This window comes from Tamandua tetradactyla, chromosome 1 (genome assembly GCF_023851605.1).
Source record: "Tamandua tetradactyla isolate mTamTet1 chromosome 1, mTamTet1.pri, whole genome shotgun sequence".
Taxonomy (NCBI): Eukaryota; Metazoa; Chordata; class Mammalia; order Pilosa; family Myrmecophagidae; genus Tamandua; species Tamandua tetradactyla.
The window spans coordinates 50,164,602-50,184,513 of NC_135327.1; the positions used below are offsets into that span (position 1 = coordinate 50,164,602).

At 46.2% G+C, this 19,912-nt stretch overlaps 1 protein-coding gene across 1 annotated transcript in view; it reads left to right on the forward strand.

The window, feature by feature from the left end:
• The window catches only part of JAG1 (jagged canonical Notch ligand 1), a 33,652-nt gene extending 27,163 nt beyond the window's left edge, over window positions 1–6,489 (forward strand). Inside the window, exons 19-26 of the mRNA XM_077115191.1 lie at window positions 41–68; window positions 492–577; window positions 1,808–1,921; window positions 2,551–2,660; window positions 2,751–2,984; window positions 3,204–3,335; window positions 3,516–3,666; window positions 4,511–6,489. Coding sequence (XP_076971306.1) covers window positions 41–68; window positions 492–577; window positions 1,808–1,921; window positions 2,551–2,660; window positions 2,751–2,984; window positions 3,204–3,335; window positions 3,516–3,666; window positions 4,511–4,968 — 1,313 coding nt within the window. The 3' untranslated portion in view covers window positions 4,969–6,489. The remainder of the gene's footprint in view (window positions 1–40; window positions 69–491; window positions 578–1,807; window positions 1,922–2,550; window positions 2,661–2,750; window positions 2,985–3,203; window positions 3,336–3,515; window positions 3,667–4,510) is intronic.
• Window positions 6,490–19,912: the final 13,423 nt, after the last annotated feature.

Here is a 19,912-nt window from a genome sequence, read left to right on the forward strand (position 1 = left end):
TGGAAGGCCTTGTTGTTAAGTTGCCTCTTTCTCTTTGCAGATACCAATGACTGCAGTCCTCACCCGTGGTAAGCATAACACCCTTTCTCACGGTCATGTGCCCGTGCCCCACCTGAGGAGCGTTTAAATGCAGGTTCCGATCCAGCAGGTCTGGGGTAGGGTTGGAGACCCTGCTGTTCTAGCAGCTTCCCAGTGCTGTGGGTCCAGCCTGCCACTGAGCACACCTTAGTGAGCCAGGTCAGGGCTTTACTTCGAACAGTGATTCTCAGCCTTGGCTACGCACTAGAATCACCTGGGGAGCTTTGAAACATCCCAGACGTAGGAAACAAGAATCCGGTGGGCAGGACCTGGGCACCAGTATCCTTAAAGCTCCCCAGGCAGAGCAGGTGTGGCCTGGGGTGACAGTGCCATGAACATGTGTGTGGTGGGACAGCTAGAAGTGGAGGCTGGTGGTTGAGGCCACCTCTGCTTGCCCCTTGCCCCACCCACAGCTATAACAGCGGAACCTGCGTGGACGGAGACAACTGGTACCGCTGCGAGTGTGCCCCTGGCTTCGCTGGGCCTGACTGCAGAATCAGTAAGGAGCTTGCGTCGTCTGTCCTTCCCACTGGCTCCATCCCCCCACAGCTCCCCGCCCCATCCACCACCCTGAGACTTTTTCTACCTTGAAGTATGATTAAGGCCAAAGTTGCCTTTAAGTAGCGCTGACAGAGCCAGGCCGCCCCTGTCTCCGGCTAGGATTAAGTTGCCCCCAGCTGGATCTTCCTAGCTACCTGCCCAAGTGTGCTGGCCGGCCCAGCCCTTGCCCTGGCGGGGAGAGCACCAGCCTTAGGACTTGAGACTCGTCTGCACTGGGCGCCTGAGGGAGGGGGTGCTTTTCCCAGCCACTCCGTGGCTTTCTGGGCCGGCTGGTGCCCCCTGGGTTTGCCGGTACGGAATGGGGCTGACTCGCTCAGGGAGCCTCAGGCTGAGGGTTCCAGGGCTGTGTACAGCAGGTGTTACCGCAGGCCCTGCCGAAATGGCTGAAATAGAGGAGGAAAAGGGACATGCAGCTAGCAGAAAGCTTTAATCAAAAATTAATATATTTGCTATTTTTAGCCCTTTCCCTACCTTTTTTTTATGTCCCTTCTTTTACAGAAAGAAGTGACAGAATAGTTGTATTAATTTTTTTGTCCTTGCCTCCAAATTGTTTGAAATTCTACTGGTGCTTGAACTGCCCAAGTCTGGGGTTGACCGGACTCCGGTGCTGGACGGGGAAGGGCGGGGTGTGTTGTATCGTCTTCCTAAATCTGGGGCTGGCAGACTAGAGCCCGGGGGCCAAATGCAGCCCATTGCCTATTTTTTTGGTCGATAGATAAAGTTGTATTGAAACAGAACCGTACTCATTTATGTATTTTCTGTGGCTGCTTTCAAACCACAAGGACAGAATTGAGTAGTTGTGACAGAGACCATGTGGCCCACGAAGCTCAAAAGATCAGCTCTCAGGCCATTTACAGGAAAATTTATGGACCCTTGTCCTGTGTTGTACTCTTAGAGAGAAAGGAACTTTTTAAAACTCACTGCCTCTCAGAGCTGCTCTCAGCTGTTCGGAGACATGTCTGTGGTCTCTGGGAGCCAGGGACTGAAAGCAGGAACGGCGGAGGCTTTTGGGAGACAGCTAATCTGTTTATTTGGGTGCTGGGTACATGAGTAAAAACTTGTCCATCATCTCTTGATAAATTGTTTGCTTTCCATCCATGTATCACATCAGTGAAAACTAAACATTGCTGCTCTCTCATTGGTGCCTAAACTTGCCCGTTTCTCCTAGACATCAACGAGTGCCAGTCTTCGCCCTGTGCCTTCGGGGCTACCTGTGTAGATGAGATCAACGGCTACCGCTGTGTGTGCCCCCCAGGGCACAGTGGGGCCACGTGCCAGGAAGGTATGTGTGCCAGCGCCTCGGCTGCCCGTGTGTCGCCTGGGCTGAGTGGGTGCTGCAGTCCCTGTTGCGACTGGTCAGGAGTAGGTTCTGGGTTCAAGGAGGGGACACAGTGTGGGCAGCAGGCAGAGGGACAGATGAAGGTGTCCTAGAAACGGGGCTAGCTGAGGAGCTTGCTTTAGGCAGCTACTGCGGCACTAACCTCTATAACAAAAATCCCAAACCTCGGCGGCTTACAGGCAGCATTTGTTTTTATTGGGTGTGCGGGGTGGGGGTACAGTGATGGTGCTGGGATAGTGGGTTGGGCGGCTTTCCCCAGCTCGCCTGGACCGGCAGCTCTAGCCAGGCCCTGTTCTTTTCTGGTCAAGAGCAAAGCACACCAGGGGCCAGACTCCACTGTTGACAGCCTGGTTACAGGCTGCACTCCTGTCCCCTCTGCTGGCCTGGCACGAGCCAGAGCAGGTCCCATGGCCGGCCGCAGAGTAAGCCGGGGAGGAAAGTCCACTTGCCTGTCATGGGAAGATGTGGCAGAGGGTGCATTCATCTCATAACAGAGGGGGTGAGGACTAGAGGCCAGGGATCCTGCCTCCAGAAAAGGAAACTCCTTCCATTCCCACGTCTCCACCTCCTAGTTTCAGGGCGACCTTGCGTCACCATGGGGAGCGTGATACCAGATGGGGCCAAGTGGGATGACGACTGTAATGCCTGCCAGTGCCTGAACGGGAGGATTGCCTGCTCGAAGGTACTGCATGGGGCTGCCCTGTCACGGGTGTTCTGGAAGTCACTGCCGGGTCTCTTTCCTAAGCTGCTACTGCTCTTCCCTCTCTCCCAGGTGTGGTGTGGGCCTCGGCCCTGCCTGCTGCACAAGGGCCACAGCGAGTGCCCCAGTGGGCAGAGCTGCCTCCCCATCCTGGATGACCAGTGCTTCGTCCGGCCCTGCATTGGTGTGGGAGAGTGTCGGTCTCCCAGTCTCCAGCCCGTGAAGACCAAGTGCACCTCTGACGCCTACTACGAGGACAGCTGTGCGAACATCACCTTCACCTTTAACAAGGACATGATGTCGCCGGTACAGCACAGTCTCTCTTAATTCAGGAATGGCGTGTCTGCGCGTCTTAAGGCGGGAGTGTCGTGAGCTAGGGATGTCGTTTTCCTTCTCTTCAATTCCTGTCCTACATCAAAGCAGGGCTTGAGTTTAGTCTAATTTCAAAGAGAACGCCTGCTTTTTATTAGTGTTGCTGCTCTTCAGCATCTTGACTTATGTGTGAATTCTTAAAAACTGTTTTAGGGTCTGACCACTGAGCACATTTGCAGTGAACTGAGGAATTTGAATATTTTGAAGAACGTTTCTGCTGAATATTCCATCTACATAGCTTGTGAGCCTTCCCCTTCAGTGAACAACGAAATTCACGTGGCAATTGTAAGTACAAGACTCACTCACCCTTACCTAAGGATTGCCAGGTAGTTCATTTAAATCAGCCAGGATCAAAACTGAGCAAATTGGGGTAGGGGGGAGAGCTTTAAATGCACTGTCAAATAATTTTGAATAAAGGCTACCATTGCGTCTTCTGACCCTAAAGTCTGACAATTCTTTTTCTAGTCTGCTGAAGACATCCGGGATGATGGCAATCCTATCAAGGAAATCACCGACAAAATAATAGATCTGGTTAGTAAGCGTGATGGAAACAGCTCACTGATTGCCGCTGTTGCAGAAGTGAGGGTTCAGAGGCATACTATGAAGAACAAAACAGGTAGGTGTCGGAGAGCCCATCCCTTTCTTTCAAATCAGTTTCATCATACTGTATAGTAAAACCGTCAGGCAGGGAGTTACTTCACAGTCCCTCCTCAGTAGATACCCCTCATTTACTAGTGAGAAAATCAAAGCCAGCAACTTAGCTGAGGTCAGGTGGGAACAGAAGCCATCCTTATTTCTATTTTTGCCCCTGCCAACAAGGTTTGTTCTCTTGCACACAGTCACCTCTGCAGAAAACCTACCGTTTCTGCACCCATTGCCCAGCCTTTAGGGCACAGCATCAGCGTGCTTTGAGCTGCAGGCCCTGTGAAAGCCTGCTTGGCATTTGATGGCACAGGACAGCCCGACGCGAGCACCGGGAGCCACTGGGTGACAGATGTCTTGATAGCCCTGCAGGACTGTCAGCCTCCCCTTTTTACTGTGTCCATCACTGTTGTTTGAGCCAGGCGAGAAATTGGGCAAGTGTAACCATGGGAGCATTTGAGCTGTCCATGCTTGGATCAGATTTCTAACTGTTCTGAAAATCTGATCTTATAATGAGCTGCCTGAGTAGCCAGGCTCCGCTCTCCCCATATTGAGTCAGGGAGCCACTGGAGTCTCCTTGGTCTCTTCAGGGACAAGTGTGTCAAAGTCCCCAAAGACCCTGATCCCAGCACTAGTTTATCTAGCTGTAGATTAACAATATGTGGTTGCAAAAAGGGACTTGTCCCCAAGGCATTCCTTTTAAGGCCTAAGGATGAGAGAACCAGTCTTGGCATTTTATTTTTTGTTCTCATGATGGGTTTTTGTTTTTTGTTTTTTTTTTCCCTTGAGAGTTAACTGGATCTGTGCCTGCTTTCCAGATTTCCTGGTTCCCTTGCTAAGCTCTGTCTTAACCGTGGCTTGGCTCTGTTGCCTGGTGACGGCCTTCTACTGGTGCGTGCGGAAACGGCGGAAGCCAAGCAGCCACACGCACTCGGCCTCCGAGGACGGCGCTACCAACAACGTGCGGGAACAGCTGAACCAGATCAAGAACCCCATTGAGAAGCTCGGGGCCAATGCCGTCCCCATCAAGGATTACGAGAACAAAAACTCCAAAATGTCTAAAATCAGGACACACAACTCGGAGGTGGAAGAGGACGACATGGACAAGCACCAGCAGAAAGCACGGTTCGCCAAGCAGCCGGCGTACACACTGGTAGACAGAGAGGAGAAGCCCCCCAACAGCACGCCGGCCAAACACCCAAACTGGACAAACAAACAGGACAACAGGGACCTGGAAAGTGCCCAGAGTCTGAACCGGATGGAGTACATCGTATAGCAGGCGACGGGCGGCGCTCTGCGCAGGGTCGCTGCGGGCAGTGTGTTCCAGGCACTCGGGGCTCGTAGTGCTTTAGCCCGTCGCATTGTGTTCGAGTCTGAGGCTGTCGTTGACTTAGAAATCCCTGTGTTAATTTAAGTTCTGACAAGCTGGCTTACACTGGCAGTGGTAGTTTCTGTGGTTGGCTGGAAAACCAAGTGCTGCATTTCCCAGCTCTGCAAACCGAGTCCAAAGTGCCCCCGTGTGCGGCTCACCCTCGCCTTTAGCTGTTGAGCGTCCACTTCTGCCAGGTGTCCTGATGGTGATGCAGTCTTAGAGTAATAGTTTTATTTATATTTATTGACTCTTGAGTTGTTTTTGTATATTGGTTTTATGATGACGTACAAGTAGTTCTGTATTTGAAAGTGCCTTTGCAGCTCAGAACCACAGCAACTATCACAAATGAGTTTATTATTTATTTTTTTTATTGTATTTTTTTTTGTCTCTGGGGGAGGGGGGACTTTGTCAGCAGTTGCTGGTAAAATGAAGAATTTAAGAGGGGGAAAGTGTCAAAAGTAGAATTTTTGTATAGTTATGTAAATCTTTTTTTATTAATCACTGTGTATATTTGATTTATTAACTTAATAATCAAGAGCCTTAAAACATCATTCCTTTTTATTTATATGTATGTGTTTAGAGTTGAAGGTTTCTGATAGCATTGTAAGCATATGGCTTTATTTTTTTTGAATTTATTTTCTTACTACGTGTTGCCTATAAGCCAAATTAAGGTGTTTGAAAATAGTTTATTTTATAACAATAGAACGGGCTTCTGTGCCTGGAATACTGATGGGAGTTTTTTTGTCTGTTTTTTTTTTATGACGTCAGATGTTTAAAACACCTTCTATAGCATCACTTTAAAACGTGTTTCAAGGACTGACTGAGGCAGTTTGAGGGTTAATCTAGAACAGGTTTTTTTGTTGTGTGTGTGTGTTTTTTCTGCTTTAGACTTGAAAAGAGACAGGCAGGTGATCTGCAACAAAGCAGTTTAAGGGAACAAGTTGAGCTATGAATTAACATAGCCAAAATGTGAGTGGTTGAATCTCATTAATATCAAATTAATTGTGTGAAGTTGGAAGCACACCAATCTTATTTTGTAAATTGATTTCTTTTCACCATTCATATGTAATACTGAACCACTTGTAGATTTGATTTTTTGTTGTTGTTGTTATCTACTGCATTTAGGGAGTATTCTAATAAGCTAGTTAAAAACTTGAACCATAAAATGTCCAGTAAGATCACTGTTTAGGTTTGCCATAGATTACACTGCCCGCCTTCTGTGAGGAAATCAAAGTGCTATTACGATGTTTAAGATCAAAAAGGCTTCTAAAACAGAGTAATCTCGTTGGTTCACCATTGAGACCGTGAAGATACTTTGTCCTATTAGTGTTATGAACATAAAAATGCATCTTTGATGTGTTGTTCCTGGCAATAAATTTTGAAAAGTAATATTTATTAAATTTTTTGTATGAAAACATGAACGTGTGGACTCTTCCGAGCTTAAGTAGAGGCCTTTCCAGTTCTGCTGTGTCTTTGCCACCCCACTGAGCCTTTTCTCATAATGTGTGTATAATAGGCGAGTGCTTGACGGCGACTGAGGGGTAAGTGAAAGGCATTCAAGCCATGAGATTTAGAAATCTGTGGGGCTGCCAGGGAGCTGACTCAGCCCAGATCCCGGGGAACCTCGGTTCCCTTGTTTGGCTGTTCTGTGAAACCCAAAAAGGAGTTATTCAACAGCAAGAGTGAATACTGCTTGAATAAACACCACTGCATTTAATGGCTTGTGGTGTAGAGGGGAATTGTTTGTGGGCACTCACGAGAAATGCCCACTGTACTCTGAGGGTTTTAAAGAGTTTGGAATCAGTGTGGGGAATGAAGAGGGGATTTAATGTCTCTTTCCCCCACCCAGTCCCACTTTGGCTCCTTAGATTAATATTAATGTCCTGCCACCATTGCTGGCCGCCCTTGCAGCTTTTGTGCATGCTCAGGCCTGCACAGCCGTTTCCTCCCTGGGCAGGAGGTGGTGGTTCCCAGCTTAGGGATTTGAGGCCCAACTAATCGCCGTGTTCCCAGGGAGCACGTGCTCAGCTGGTGTCACCCGAGGCATCAGGCTGTCCCCACCTGTTGAAGGCAGGAGAGCTGTGGTTGTGGTCGGATGCCCATGTGGCACACTGGTGGAAACTTGGGACCCTGCCCCCACGTTGTGGAGTGGGGCAAGCTTGGCCTCTGGCCTGTGGACAGCTACCAGCAGCTGCAGTGGTTGTTGCCAGGAGTTGCCTGTTGGTGAGGAAGCTGAAGTTTGCTCCTCAGAGTTGTTCCCCAGCAGGTCCATATTCAGGCCTGTCCGCTTGCCTTGGATTTTGTCGTATAGCTCCCATCGGCTCAAACTCTTGAGTTGGAGAAAAGCGGGCAGGGGTGTTGTCCTGGTTTTGTGCTAAGTTTTTCTACCAGGCTAGAAGCTATCCTCTGATAGGTGCTCTGTTTAAGAAAGGATGGTGGCTTTTGTATACCTGGCTCTCACTGCGTGAGCTGAGGCCATGGGGGGATGGAAGTGGGGCATTCAGTCAGCAGGGGCCTGAAGAGTGGCCAACGAGGAGTTCTGGCTCATACTGGAGGCATCCCAAAGGGCCCCCGCGGCAAAGGGGCTTGGTTCCCATGACATCTCCCTGCAAGAGTGCAGCAATCCTTGCTGTCACTAATCCCTGCAGGTAGATGGCTGGTTTCTGCAAGGTGGGGTCCCAGGAAGGGGGGCTGTCTTACTGGGACAGACCCAGCAAGCCAGGCACATGTCCGGTTTAGCAGTGCTGGATTCCAGTGCCATCCTGAAAGCAATACCTTGTTCCGGTGTTTGTAAACTTGGATTCCTCAGGATCCCGGAATTCCTTGGTTAGCTGCCAAATGTTTTCATGCCAAAAAAAAAAAAAAACCTGTTTAATGAGACCGGGCAATTCTTCACTCCAGGAGGGAAGTGATCTTGAGATCCGCGTGTGCAGATTTAACGAGCCTTATGTCCGGGACAGCATTGGCAGTGGCAAGGTACAGATCAGGCTCATCTGGGCACAGGGCAGCTCCAGGACATTAATCTCAGGAGCCGTCTCCCCTGTCTCCAGAGAGAAGACAAGGAAACCGGCAACAGAGCTCTGGTGATCCCGGGGACAGAGGCATGGTAAAGGAGGAACTCAATGCTGTCACTGTCCCCCATGAATGTGCTGGGCCCATGTTAAAAGGCTCTCAGATGACAAAAGCATTTTCAGTTCATAAACTTGGCCATCTAGAATTCTACCATTAAATTCCAGGAAAAAATTGTCTCAAAGCTGGTTATTTTAAGATGGGAAACAGCCCCAAGATTCTAGACAATGTAGAATTAGAGAAGGGTTATATCTTCTTGTCCAAAAGCCAAGTACGTGTCTGTGGGGATGTCAACTGAGACTGGACAGCGATCAGAAGCATAACTTGCAAGAGGCTGTCCCTTGGATGCTGATTCCAAGGCCCAGCCCAAGACCTGCTAGGCCAAAGTCACCAGAGGTGACCTAAGAATCTGAATTTTCAATGAACACCACTCCTGCTTACCTACAGTAAAATTTGAGAAATGACTATAGTACAAGCTTTTCACTAATTACAATGTTTTTCCTCCTTGTTAAATTGAATTAAGTAGCCTGGAAGCCAGGTTGTTGCTAAATTGCCACCTGACATCATTTTTAAGTAAAATAATTACACTGCCCCTTGAGCAAGATATGGTGTAAACGCTTCATATTTGACTGATCTGAGAGGTCAGGTGAGTCAAAGCTAACTTATTTAATAGTATTTCTTAGGTAGCAGGGAACCAAAGGAACGGAGGGTGGGTCTCTAAACAGTTTACACCTGTCTATCCAGGAGTGGGCAGTTTGCAGCTAAAAAGAAGTTGCCTTTAAAGAAAACAAAAGTCCTCCAGGCCAACATTCTAATAGCATTTTGAAACGGGGATCCGAGCAAAGCTCCATCATTTCCGTCTTGATGCGAGTCTCTTCTTTGCCCCTATTGGGAATGAGAAGTAGGAGTCAGAGTCCTGGTTTGGGAAGACACAGGCACATGGGTTATGGGAAGCCTCCTCCTGCTAATGTGTATTTACACTCAGTGAGCTCTGATTCATCCAAGTTTTGGAACAAAAATCTGCTTCCTGAGGTTCTGTTTTTAAATAGTTTGCAAAAACAACAATTATTTTTCTTAGCCTTTTTTTTTCCCACCCCACAGGCAGCAAAACATCCCAACTCCAGGCTATGTCAGCCTCCAACAATGCCAACCAACCGCATGGTTATCTGAGCTAGAAGGCTGCCTCTGGGCAGTTCTTTACCGTTCTGGCCCCAGAAGTCTTAAAAACAAATAGAAACCGTTAGGGCATTCTTGCATCACTTCAAATCCATGAGATATTTCTGGGTCTATTAAAAACAACTAATTTCCCTTGGTGGAAATAAAAGTAGGAGCAAGTGGTGGGTGTTGATTTAGGGGTGCAGCAGAGCCACTGGCTGCCTGCAAGAGGCTGGAACACCTTCCTGGCAACCTCTGAAATCCTGTCCAAAGGGTGTGGTTCCCTTGCTTGGGATATACTTAAGACCTGTAGTACTTGCTCTTGCATGCCAGGCACAACCTTCCTGCTTTTAGAGTGTGTTTCTTTCAAGTCCAAGGCAGCTTTTACAAGTCTCAAATTATGTATCATTACCCAGGGGTCCAGTATTAACCTGTGCTATGCAAGCCAGGAAAATTCATTTTGAGAGAAAAGGCTTTCAAATCCAACGAAGCCCTTGAACTGAGTTCCTGCCCACCAGCCCCCTGCAAACATCCACACCAGGTCACCTGAGTGTGGAATTATCTGGAGAACAAACACAGCTGCCAGTGCCATGAGAGCAATAGCTTTGTTTCAAAGAGACGCTCTCCTGGTAGGGCTGGTGGGGCTCCTCGGTTTTGATCCCTGAGAAACAGAAAGTTTGCAGTTGGCTCTGTGATGCCTACTCAGTAACCAAACGGTGCAGGGCCCTCCCCTGTTTTCCACCTGAAGGGTGAAAAGCCACTTCATTTTGTCCTTGCTGAGGGACAAGCAGTGGGAAAGCCTTCCTCTTAGACTTTCTGGGTGTTAACGCCATCAGATACCCCCATTATTTTCCCAGGAGGGGAAACTGACGCCTTAGAGAGGCCCCGGGACTTGCCCGAGGGCGTACAGATAGTTAGCAATGGCCGGGACCAGAACTTGGAGCTCCTGCTTCCCCGCTGCTGGGTTTTCTGCCTCTTCTGGGAATTTGCCAGGTTGGTGCCTGGATCCTGCCCTTGGGATGTTCTCGCAGGTGAAGCACTGGGTGCCCCACACTTAACGTGGAGGGGACACAAAAGCTCCAGGGGGTCACAGGAAGCCACTGCGAAGACAGTGCCATAGAGCTGCCCTTTGCCGCCTCCAGGCTCTTCTCCACAAGTGACACCTTTCTAAATGCAGGGGGCAACAGATGTTCTTCCAAACCTAAGGTAGACTAAGTCCTGCCCCTTTGGAGGTTATTCCTCTGTTCTTGGGCAGTTTCAGATTTCCTTTTAAGTTTCTGCTTCAGAGAATTATAAGATGAATCAGAGGGAAAGAGGTTCAAAAAAGGAAGTCAACAGGCCCCACTGCATCCTAACTCCTCCCTGCGCCATGCACACGCGCACACACACGCACATGCATGCACGCGCACACAGGCACACTCGTTTTAGGGGCATTTCCAGGGCCTGGAGGTGACCGTGAATCCGAATGCAGCCTCCTCCCCCATCCCTGACCATGCCTGCTTTCCCCAGCAGCCTACTCCCAGGTTGTCATTGAAAAACCACCTGAGTATTTAAAAAAAGACTACAGTCCAAATTGTTTGAAAGCGATGAGGCTCGCCCCTCCCGGTGTGCGGCTGGACCAGCACAGACATATCTGGGAGTTTCCGGAACTGCCTGTGGGCATCTCTGCTTCTTCCACCCAACACCCAGAAAAGGCTACTCCCCCGCTTTCTCTCCACCTTTTGCTGATGGTTTAGAAACATATATCCCAAGTCATCTTTAACCTGTTTATTGTGTCAAGGTAGCCAGAATGAAATATCAAAGCCAGAAACGTAAGCCCGCCGAGCTCAAGACATTAACCATCAGACACCCTCAGGGGGCTTACTCTGGCTGTGCAGGGATGCTTTGTGGAAGTATGCTCCGAAGAATTGAAGACACGAAACATATAGGTAGAGTGCCAATGTGAAATAGCATACCAGTTTGCACAAAACCAGGGAAAAAGTGCTTTTGAGTTAGAAGACGAGTGGGGGAGGTAAGGGACCAAGGAGGGGAGGTGCTGGGCAGGGGAGGGGAGGACCTCACCACATCCCCCGCCCTGTCAGGTCTAACTTCCTTGTGTTCTCAGGTTGGCAAGGGGTCCAGACGTTTCCTCCCAAGTTCTGCCTCCCACACAGGCCTCCTGGTCCCGTGGCCATTACTTTCGCGTTTTTAGCGTGCAAAGTGGGGTGGCAGGCAGAGCAGTCGAGGGCATGCACTCTGGAGCCAGACTTCCTGGATTCCAATCACAGCTCTTCCTTCCCGATTCCTGGCATGGAACTTTCTGCCTGTGCATGTCAGGCTTACAGGAGTGCAGCACAACAGAATTCCTGGGCTCTGGGGATGGACAGACTGGATTTCAGGCTCTGCCCTTGCTAACTTGGGGATGTACCTGAACTTCTGTGTGCCTCATTTTCCTCATCTGTCAAGTGAGGACAATAAAAGTGTGCCACTATTAGTCTGCATGAAAAGGGCTACAGGAGGAAGAATGCTGCTTTCAGAATTTCTTGAAGCACCCTGTGAGATGAAGCCGGGCTCATTAAAAGATGAAGGAATCCAGTTAGTTCCAAGGATGGTCTCCATTCTTGTCATTAAAACGGGGGCCTTGCAGAGAAGAGCTAAAAGCTGTGTCAGGGAAAATTCTAAGATGACCTCCAAAAAATCTCAGCCACTGGTTATTCAAACACTACTCCATGTACAGGCATACCTCAGAGATATTTGTGGGTTCGGCTCCAGTGCATATAAAAGTTATGTTCACACTATACAGTGGTCTACTGGGTATGCAGTAGTATTGTTTCTAGAAAAAACAATGTGCATGCCTTAATTAAAAGATACTTTATTGTTAAAAATGTTGACCTTCATCTGAGTCTTCAGCAAGTCGTAATCTTTTTGCTAGTGGAAGCTCCTGCCTTATTGTTACTGGCTTCTCACAGATCACGGGGGTGGTTGCTGAAGGTTGGAGTGGCTGTGGCCATTTCTTAAAAGAAGACAAAAGCGAAGTTTCCCACATCAACTGACTCTTACTTTCATGAAAGATTTCTCAAAACATGCAACACCGTTTGATAGAATTTTACCCACAGAACTTCTTTCAAAATTGGAGTTAATCCTCTCAAACCCAGTCATTGCTTTATCAACTAAGTTTATATCATATTCTAAATCCTTTGTTATTTCAACAACATTCACAGCATCTTCACCAGGAGATTCCATTTCAAGAAACTACTTTCTTTGTTCATCCATAAGAAGCAACTCCTCCTCTGTTTAAGTTGTTTCATAAAATTGCAACAATTCAGTCACATCTTCAGGCTCCACTGCTAATTGTAGTTCTCTTGCCATTTCTACCGCATCTGCAGTTACTTCCTCCAATGAAGTCTTGTACCCCTTGTAGTCATCTGTGAGGTTGAAAATCACTTCCTCTGAACTCCTGCGAATGTTGATATTTTGATCTCTTTCTATAAATCACAAATGTTCTTAATGACATATAGAATAGCACCTCATTTCCAGGGGGGTGTTCTATTTACTTTGCTTTACCTATCAGAGGAATCACTATCTATGGCAGCTATAGCCTTATGAAATGTATTTCTTAAATAATAAGGCTTGAAAGTAAAAATGACTCCTTGATCCATGCGCTGCAGAATGGTTGCTGTGACAGCAGGCGTGAAAACAACAATCTCATTGAATATCTCCATCAGAGCTCTTTGGTGACCAGGTGCACTGTCCATTGAGCATAATATTTTGAAAGGAATCTTTTGCTCTGAGTTCTCAAAAGTGGGCTTAAAATATTCAGTAAACCATGTTGTAAACAGATGTGCTGTCATCAGGCTTACAGAGCACAGGCAGAGTAGATTTAGCATCATTCTTAAGGTACCCAGAATTTCCAGAATGGTAATGTGCTTTGGCTTCAATGGAAAGTCACTAGCTGCATTAACCCCCAACAAGAGAGTCAGCCTGTCCTTTGAAGCGGTGCTGGCTTCTGCTCTCTAGCTATAATAGTCCTAGATGGCATCTTCTTCCAATATAAGACTGCTTCATCTACATTGAAAATCTGTCATTTAGTGTTGCTGCCTTCATTGATTATCTTAGCTAGGTCTTCTGGGTAACGTGCTGCAGCTTCTACATTAGCATTTGCTGATTCACCTTGTGCTTTTATGTTATGGAGATGGCTTCTTTTCTCAAAGCTCTCCTAGCTTCAGGCTTTTCTTCTGTGGCTTCCTCACCTCTCTTAGCCTTCACAGAGCTGAAGAGAGAGGTCAGGCCTTGCTCTGGATTAGGCTTAAGGGAATGTTGTGGCTGGTTTTATCTTCTATCCATACCACTAAAACTTTCTCCATATCAGTAACAGATTATGTTGCTTTCTTATCATTTTTGTGTCCACTGGAGTAGCACTTTTAATTTCCTTCAAAAGCTTTTCCCATGCGAGAAACTGAGGCCAAGGAAGGATGGTGAGTGCAGGAAAGAACATGGGGCAAAACTGCTTTGATTTCACACGAAAGCATTGTCTAAACCTTGCCCCCACCCACCTCCTCACCCTCATATATAAACAATATGCTAATGCCCTGACCAGTCCATTATGGACATTTCTCTTTACAATCAAATTCTTTGGTTGGGCGGTAGGGATATAGAGGTGACAGTAGGGAAAATTAACTGATACAATTTGCCTTTTTGAGGAAAGAAGCCATCTCCATAACATAAAAGCACAAGGTAAAACAGCAAATGCTAATGTAGAAGCTGCAGCACGTTACCCAGAAGACCTAGCTAAGACAGTGCCTTATTCTCTTGTAGCTCTTAAAAGCATCTGTTTGGGAGAAACGTTCCTGGGCAAGGAAGCGGTATTTGGTCTGCTGCTTGCTTCCCTTTTGCCCACTGGGGTGTAATCTTAAAATTTAACATAATAGATTTCAAATATGAAAAGTTACTGTGGCCTAAGCAGAAATCCAGCAAAGTTTTTCTTGTATAGTGCTAGAGTAACTCTTCTGTCGCCGTGTCTGTCACTTCTCCCACCATGTCTGTCAAGCAATACTCTATCGCTTTGGAATATGAGCAGAAAAACCCAAATGCTAGTTACTGCATTCATGGTTGAAACTTATTTAGGGAAGGCGCTTCAATTTTAAGCTATGGGCTGCGTCTTCCAATCACTCCCTAATTTGTTGTGTGGACCTCTCTTATCTAAAAGGTTGGTGGCTTCTGCTCTTTATTAATGTCCTTGCTGGTCTCTGAAAACATTCCTTTTATGATAAGACTTGAAAGATTTGTAGACGTGATGTTCATTCACAGGATGCTAAGAGCTACGTTACTATTTTTACTTCATGAGTTGTTCTTTGATACCATCTTGCTTTCTTTTGTAGATATAAATAAAAACAATTTTTAAAAACTTTCTTTTAATTGTTGACAATTAAAAAAAAACTTTTCCTGTGCATTCACAACTCGGGTAACTCTTTGGTGCAAGAGTCTTAGCTTTTGACCTATTTGAGCTTTTGACATGCCTTCTTGGCTAAGTTTAAATAAGCTTTTGATTTGAAGTGAGAAACTTGCCACTCTTTCCACTTGAACACTTAGAGGCCATTGTTGGATTAATTGGCTTAATTTCAATATTGTTGTGTCTCAAGGAATAGGGAGAGCTGAGGAGAGGGAGAGAGATGGGGTAGCAACAGTTGGAGCAGTTAGAGGATGTATCGATTAAATTTGCCATCATGACACCTCAAAACAATTACAATAGTAACATCAAAGATCATAGATCACCACAACAGATATAATAATAATTAAAAAGTTAGAAACGTTGTGAGAATTACCAAAATGTGACACAGAGACACAAAGTGAGCACGTGCTTTTGGAAAAATGGCACCAATAGACTTGCTGAATGTAGGGTTGCCACACAACTTCAATTTGTAAAAAACGCAGTATCAGTGAATTGCAATAAAATAAGCTATACTTGTACTGCTCTGAAAGGATGCTCCAGGTGTAATCAAAGCCCCAAATGATTTCAGCTTCAGATGCAGAGGTTATCCAGTGGGCTTGACCTGATTCTGGGAGTCCTTTAAAGGAAGAGAGTTTTCACTGGCTGGCTGCAGAAGGGGAAGGCAGAGAGAATCAAACCTTAAAGAGATGCAACACAAGGGAGGAATGCCACTAATGAGATGGAGGGGGCCTCCAGGCAAGCAGCTGAAAGTGGCCCTAGGAGCGGAGGGCAGTCCCCAGCCAGCAAGACAAGGGAGACCTCAGTCCTACGACCACTGGGAACTGGCTGCTGCCAACAGCAACCTGAGGGAGCTTAGAAGCAGGTCTTTCCCTAGTTTAGCCTCCAGAGGAGGATGCAGTTGGTGACTGTTGATATAAGATTTATGATACCCTGAGCAAAGGTCCCAGCTAGAAGGTGTCAGAAACTGAGACATGATAAATTTGTCAGGTTTTAAGCCATTCAATTTGTGGTAATTTGTTATGTAGCAATCAGAAACTAATACAGGCCTCTTCCTTTTAAAGGGAGTTAGACCAGGCTATGTCAGTGTAGGTGCCTGTTCTTGGTGGTGACTATACAAAACATCGGCTCCTTCCTCATCAGTTCTGTGCCTGCTCTCAGTATAGCAGCTAAAAAAAGCTTACTTAGGGGTGCTCAGGTGGTTCAGGGATAGAAAGCTCACCTTTCATGCAGGAGACCTGGGTTTGATGTACCGTCCCCCCTCCCCCTCAAAAAAAAAAAAAGCTTCCTTACTTAAGACAAGAATAAATTATTGGACAGCAAAACCTTGGAGCTCGTTAAATTCTATGACAGTGTGTGGTCTATGAATGTAGATAGCTGTCTACAGCCTGCCAATGATAAGAACAGAAGAGGGGTCTTTCCTCTACACAGCCCCAGCTTTATAAAATAAGGGCCAAATGAGGTAAGCGTGGGTGCTGGCCCTAAAGGACTCCAGTTTTCTCTCTTTAGGAAGCGTGATAATGTCTCCAGTTTTTGTGCAGACTGGGCATTTCAGAAATACTCAGTATCGTGGTCAGGTTCATGTGTCAACTTGGCCAGGTGGTGGTACCTGTTTGTCTAGTCAGGCAAGTGCTGGCCTGTCTTTTGCTATGAGGACATTTCATAGAATTAAATCATGATCATGTCAGCTACATCCACAGCTGATTTCATTTGTAATCAGCCAAGAGGAGTGTCTTCTTTAATGAGTGATGCTTAATATAATCACTGGAAGCCTTTTAAGGAGGACTCAGAAGAGACAGGCTCTCTTCCTACTTTGGCCAGCTAGCCTCTCCTGTGGAGTTCGTCCAGACCCTCCATAGGAATCATCAGCTTCACAGCCTGCCCTACAGATTTTGGAGTCTATGTTTCCATGGTTACATGAGTCACTTTTATAAATTTTATATTTATGAATATTTCCTGTTGATTCTGATTCTCTAGAGAACCCTAACTAATACAACTTGGTACCAGGAGTGGTTCTTAAGAAACTTGAAAATGGGTTTTTATGAATGGTTTTAAACTCTGACTGGACTCAAAGGCACTAGGGACTCTGATTCCCATAATCAGAATTACACTGCCAATCCATGGAGTGAGTTGGCAAAAGAGATAGTCAAGATATCACTATTCGATTCTTCTAATGTTTCGATTGTATGAAGCCAGGCTCTGGGGGATAATGTTTTTGACATGTTTATGGAGTTTTGTGGAAATAGTAAGTATAGAGATGTTGGCTGGTTGTTGTTAGATACATTGGATATATTAAGGAGTGAAAGGGATGGCTTATGGCTTCGAACAAGAAGCTTAAGCACCATCTGACAGATGTAGACGTTTCTGTGAGTGTCCTGAAGGAAAATTGTAGACATAGACTTGAGATCTCTGAAAATCAGACGCAGAATCTTATTGTTAAAGTAGCAACTTTACAACAGAAACTGAAATCTCAATCTTGCATGGTGTCTGCTGTTAAAGTGAGGGCATTGATTGGAAAGGAGTGGGACCCTGAAAAATGGTATGGTGACACATGGATTGATATTGATGTTCGTGGAGAGACTGAAACCCTAGGTCATGCTGACTCTTCTCTAAATAACCCTGGAATAGTCTGCCCAGAGGACATAGCCACCCCACCCCCCCCCGCCCCCGTCTTGAGTAGTTGGCCACCCAACCTCCACCCGAAGGGATTAGCCCTAGAGTAATTAATCCTGTTTCACCAGATGAAACTGTAAATGAATGCCCTGAAGCAAATGGCTTAGAAGAGACTTTTAATTCCTTTAATGACCCACCTTCACCACCCCTCATTTCTTCCAGACCTATAACTAAAGTCCCAACAGGCCCCTAAAGGTGAGGTACAAAATATCACACATGAGGAGGTAAGTTTTACTCCAAAAGAACTGTGTGAGTTTTCCAGTTTATATAGACAGAAATCAGGAGAAAATGTGTGGCAATGGATTTTAAGGGTGCGGGATAATGGTGGGAGGAATATAAGGCTGGATCAGGCTGAGTTTATTGATATGGGCCCACTAAGCAGAGATTCTGCATTCAATGTTATAGCTTGAAGGGTTAGAAAAGGCATTAACAGTTTGTTTGGATGGTTGGCTGAAACATGGATCAAAAAGTGTTCGACATTACCTGAGGTTGAAATGCCAGAACTGCCCTGGTATAATGTAGATGAGGGGATCTGAGGCTTAGAGAGATTGGAATGTTAGGGCGGATTTATCATGCAAAGCCTGCTCTTACACCCGAGGAATGTCCAGAGGATGCATTTTTTTTTTTTTACCAGGACAGTGAGAAATAAATTTGTGAGACTAGGGCTATCATTCCTGAAGAGCTCTGTAGTTGTACTTCTCTGTAGGTCAGATATTACTGTGGGAACTGCTGTCACTGAGCTGAAATCCTTAGACACAATGGGGATGACAGGATCCCGAGTTGGCAGAAGTCAGGTGGCAGCACTTAATCGCCAAAGACAGTGTGGACATAGCTATTGTAACAGACAGCAAACTCAAAGTAGGAGTCAAAATAATCTGACACGCAGAGCTTTGTGGCATTGGCTAGTAAATCATGGGGTACCTAGAAATACAATAGATGGGCAGTCTACTAAATTCTTGTTTGAGATGTATAAACAAAACAGTTCCTGAATTACAAACACACAGAGTCATGGCCCCTTAATCAATTTCCAGACTTGAGACAGTTTACAGACCCACAGTCCCTTGAATGAAGGGGAGGCCAGGTCCCTTTCGGGAAGAACTCTGTTACACTGCCACAAATCTATACTTTTCATCTTCCTCCAAACCTTCCCCAAGGAGACCAACAGCCTTTCACCATGATAACTGTGCACTGGAAAAAAGAAAATGATCAGATACTTCGGGGATTATTATATACTGGTGCAGATGTGACATTAATTCCAGGGGACCCAAAACATCATTCTGGCCCACCAGTCAGAGTGGGGGCTTATGGAGGTCAGGTGATTCCCACCACATCCCTTTCAGCTCTCCTATTTGGCCTGTGCAGAAAACAGATGGGTCTTGGAGGATGACAGTGAATCATCATAAGCTCAACCAGGTGGTAACTCCAATTACAGCTGCTGTTCCAGATGTGGTATCATTGCTTGAGCAAATCAATACATCCCCTGGTACCTGGCATGCAGCTACTGATCTAGCAAAGGCTTTTTTTCTCAATAGCTGTTAGTAAGGACCACCAGAAACAGTTTGCGTTCAGCTGGCAAGGTCAGCAATATACTTTCACTGTCCTACATCAACTCTCCAGCCCTATGTCATTATCTTGCCCACAGGGAACTTGATCATTTCTCTCTCCGACAAGACATCACACTGGCCCATTGTATTGATGATATAATGTTAATTGGACATAGTGACCAAGTAGCAACTACTCTAGACTTACTGGTAAGGCATTTGTGTATCAGAGGTTGGGAGATAAATCCCACAAAAATACAGGGGCGTTCCACCTCAGTGAAATTTCTAGGTGTCCAGTGGTGTGGGGCATGTTGAGATATCCCTTTTAAAGTGAAGGATAAGTTGCTACATCTGGCTCCTATACAACCAAAAAAGAGGCACAATGCCGAGTTGGTTTCTGTGGATTTTGGCAACAGTATATTCCTCATTTGGGTGTGCTACTTTGGTCCATTTGTCAAGTGACCAGAAAAGCTGTTAATTTTGAGTGGGGACTGGAAAAGAGGAGGGTCTGTAACAGGTTCAGGCTGCCGTACAAGCTGCTCTGCCACTTGGACCATATGATCCAGCAGATCCAATGGTGCTGGAAGTGTCAGTGGCAAATAGAGATGCTGTTTGGAGCCTTTGGCAGGCACCTATAGGAAAATCACAATGCAGACCCTTAGGATTTTGGAGCAAAGCCTTACCATCTGCTGCAGATAGCTACTCTCCTTTAGAAAAATAGCTTTTGACCTGCTACTGGGCCTTAGTAGAGAATGAATGCTTAACCTTGGGCCACCAAGTTACCATGAGACCTATCATCAGCTGGGTGTTGTCTGATCCACTGTTCTAGTTTGCTAGCTGCCAGAATGCAATATACCTGAAACAGAATGGCTTTTAAAAGGGGGAATTTAATAAGTTACTAGTTTACAGTTCTAAGGCTGAGAAAATGTCCCAATTAAAACAAGTCTATAAAAATGTCCAATCTAAGGCATCTAGAGAAAGAAAC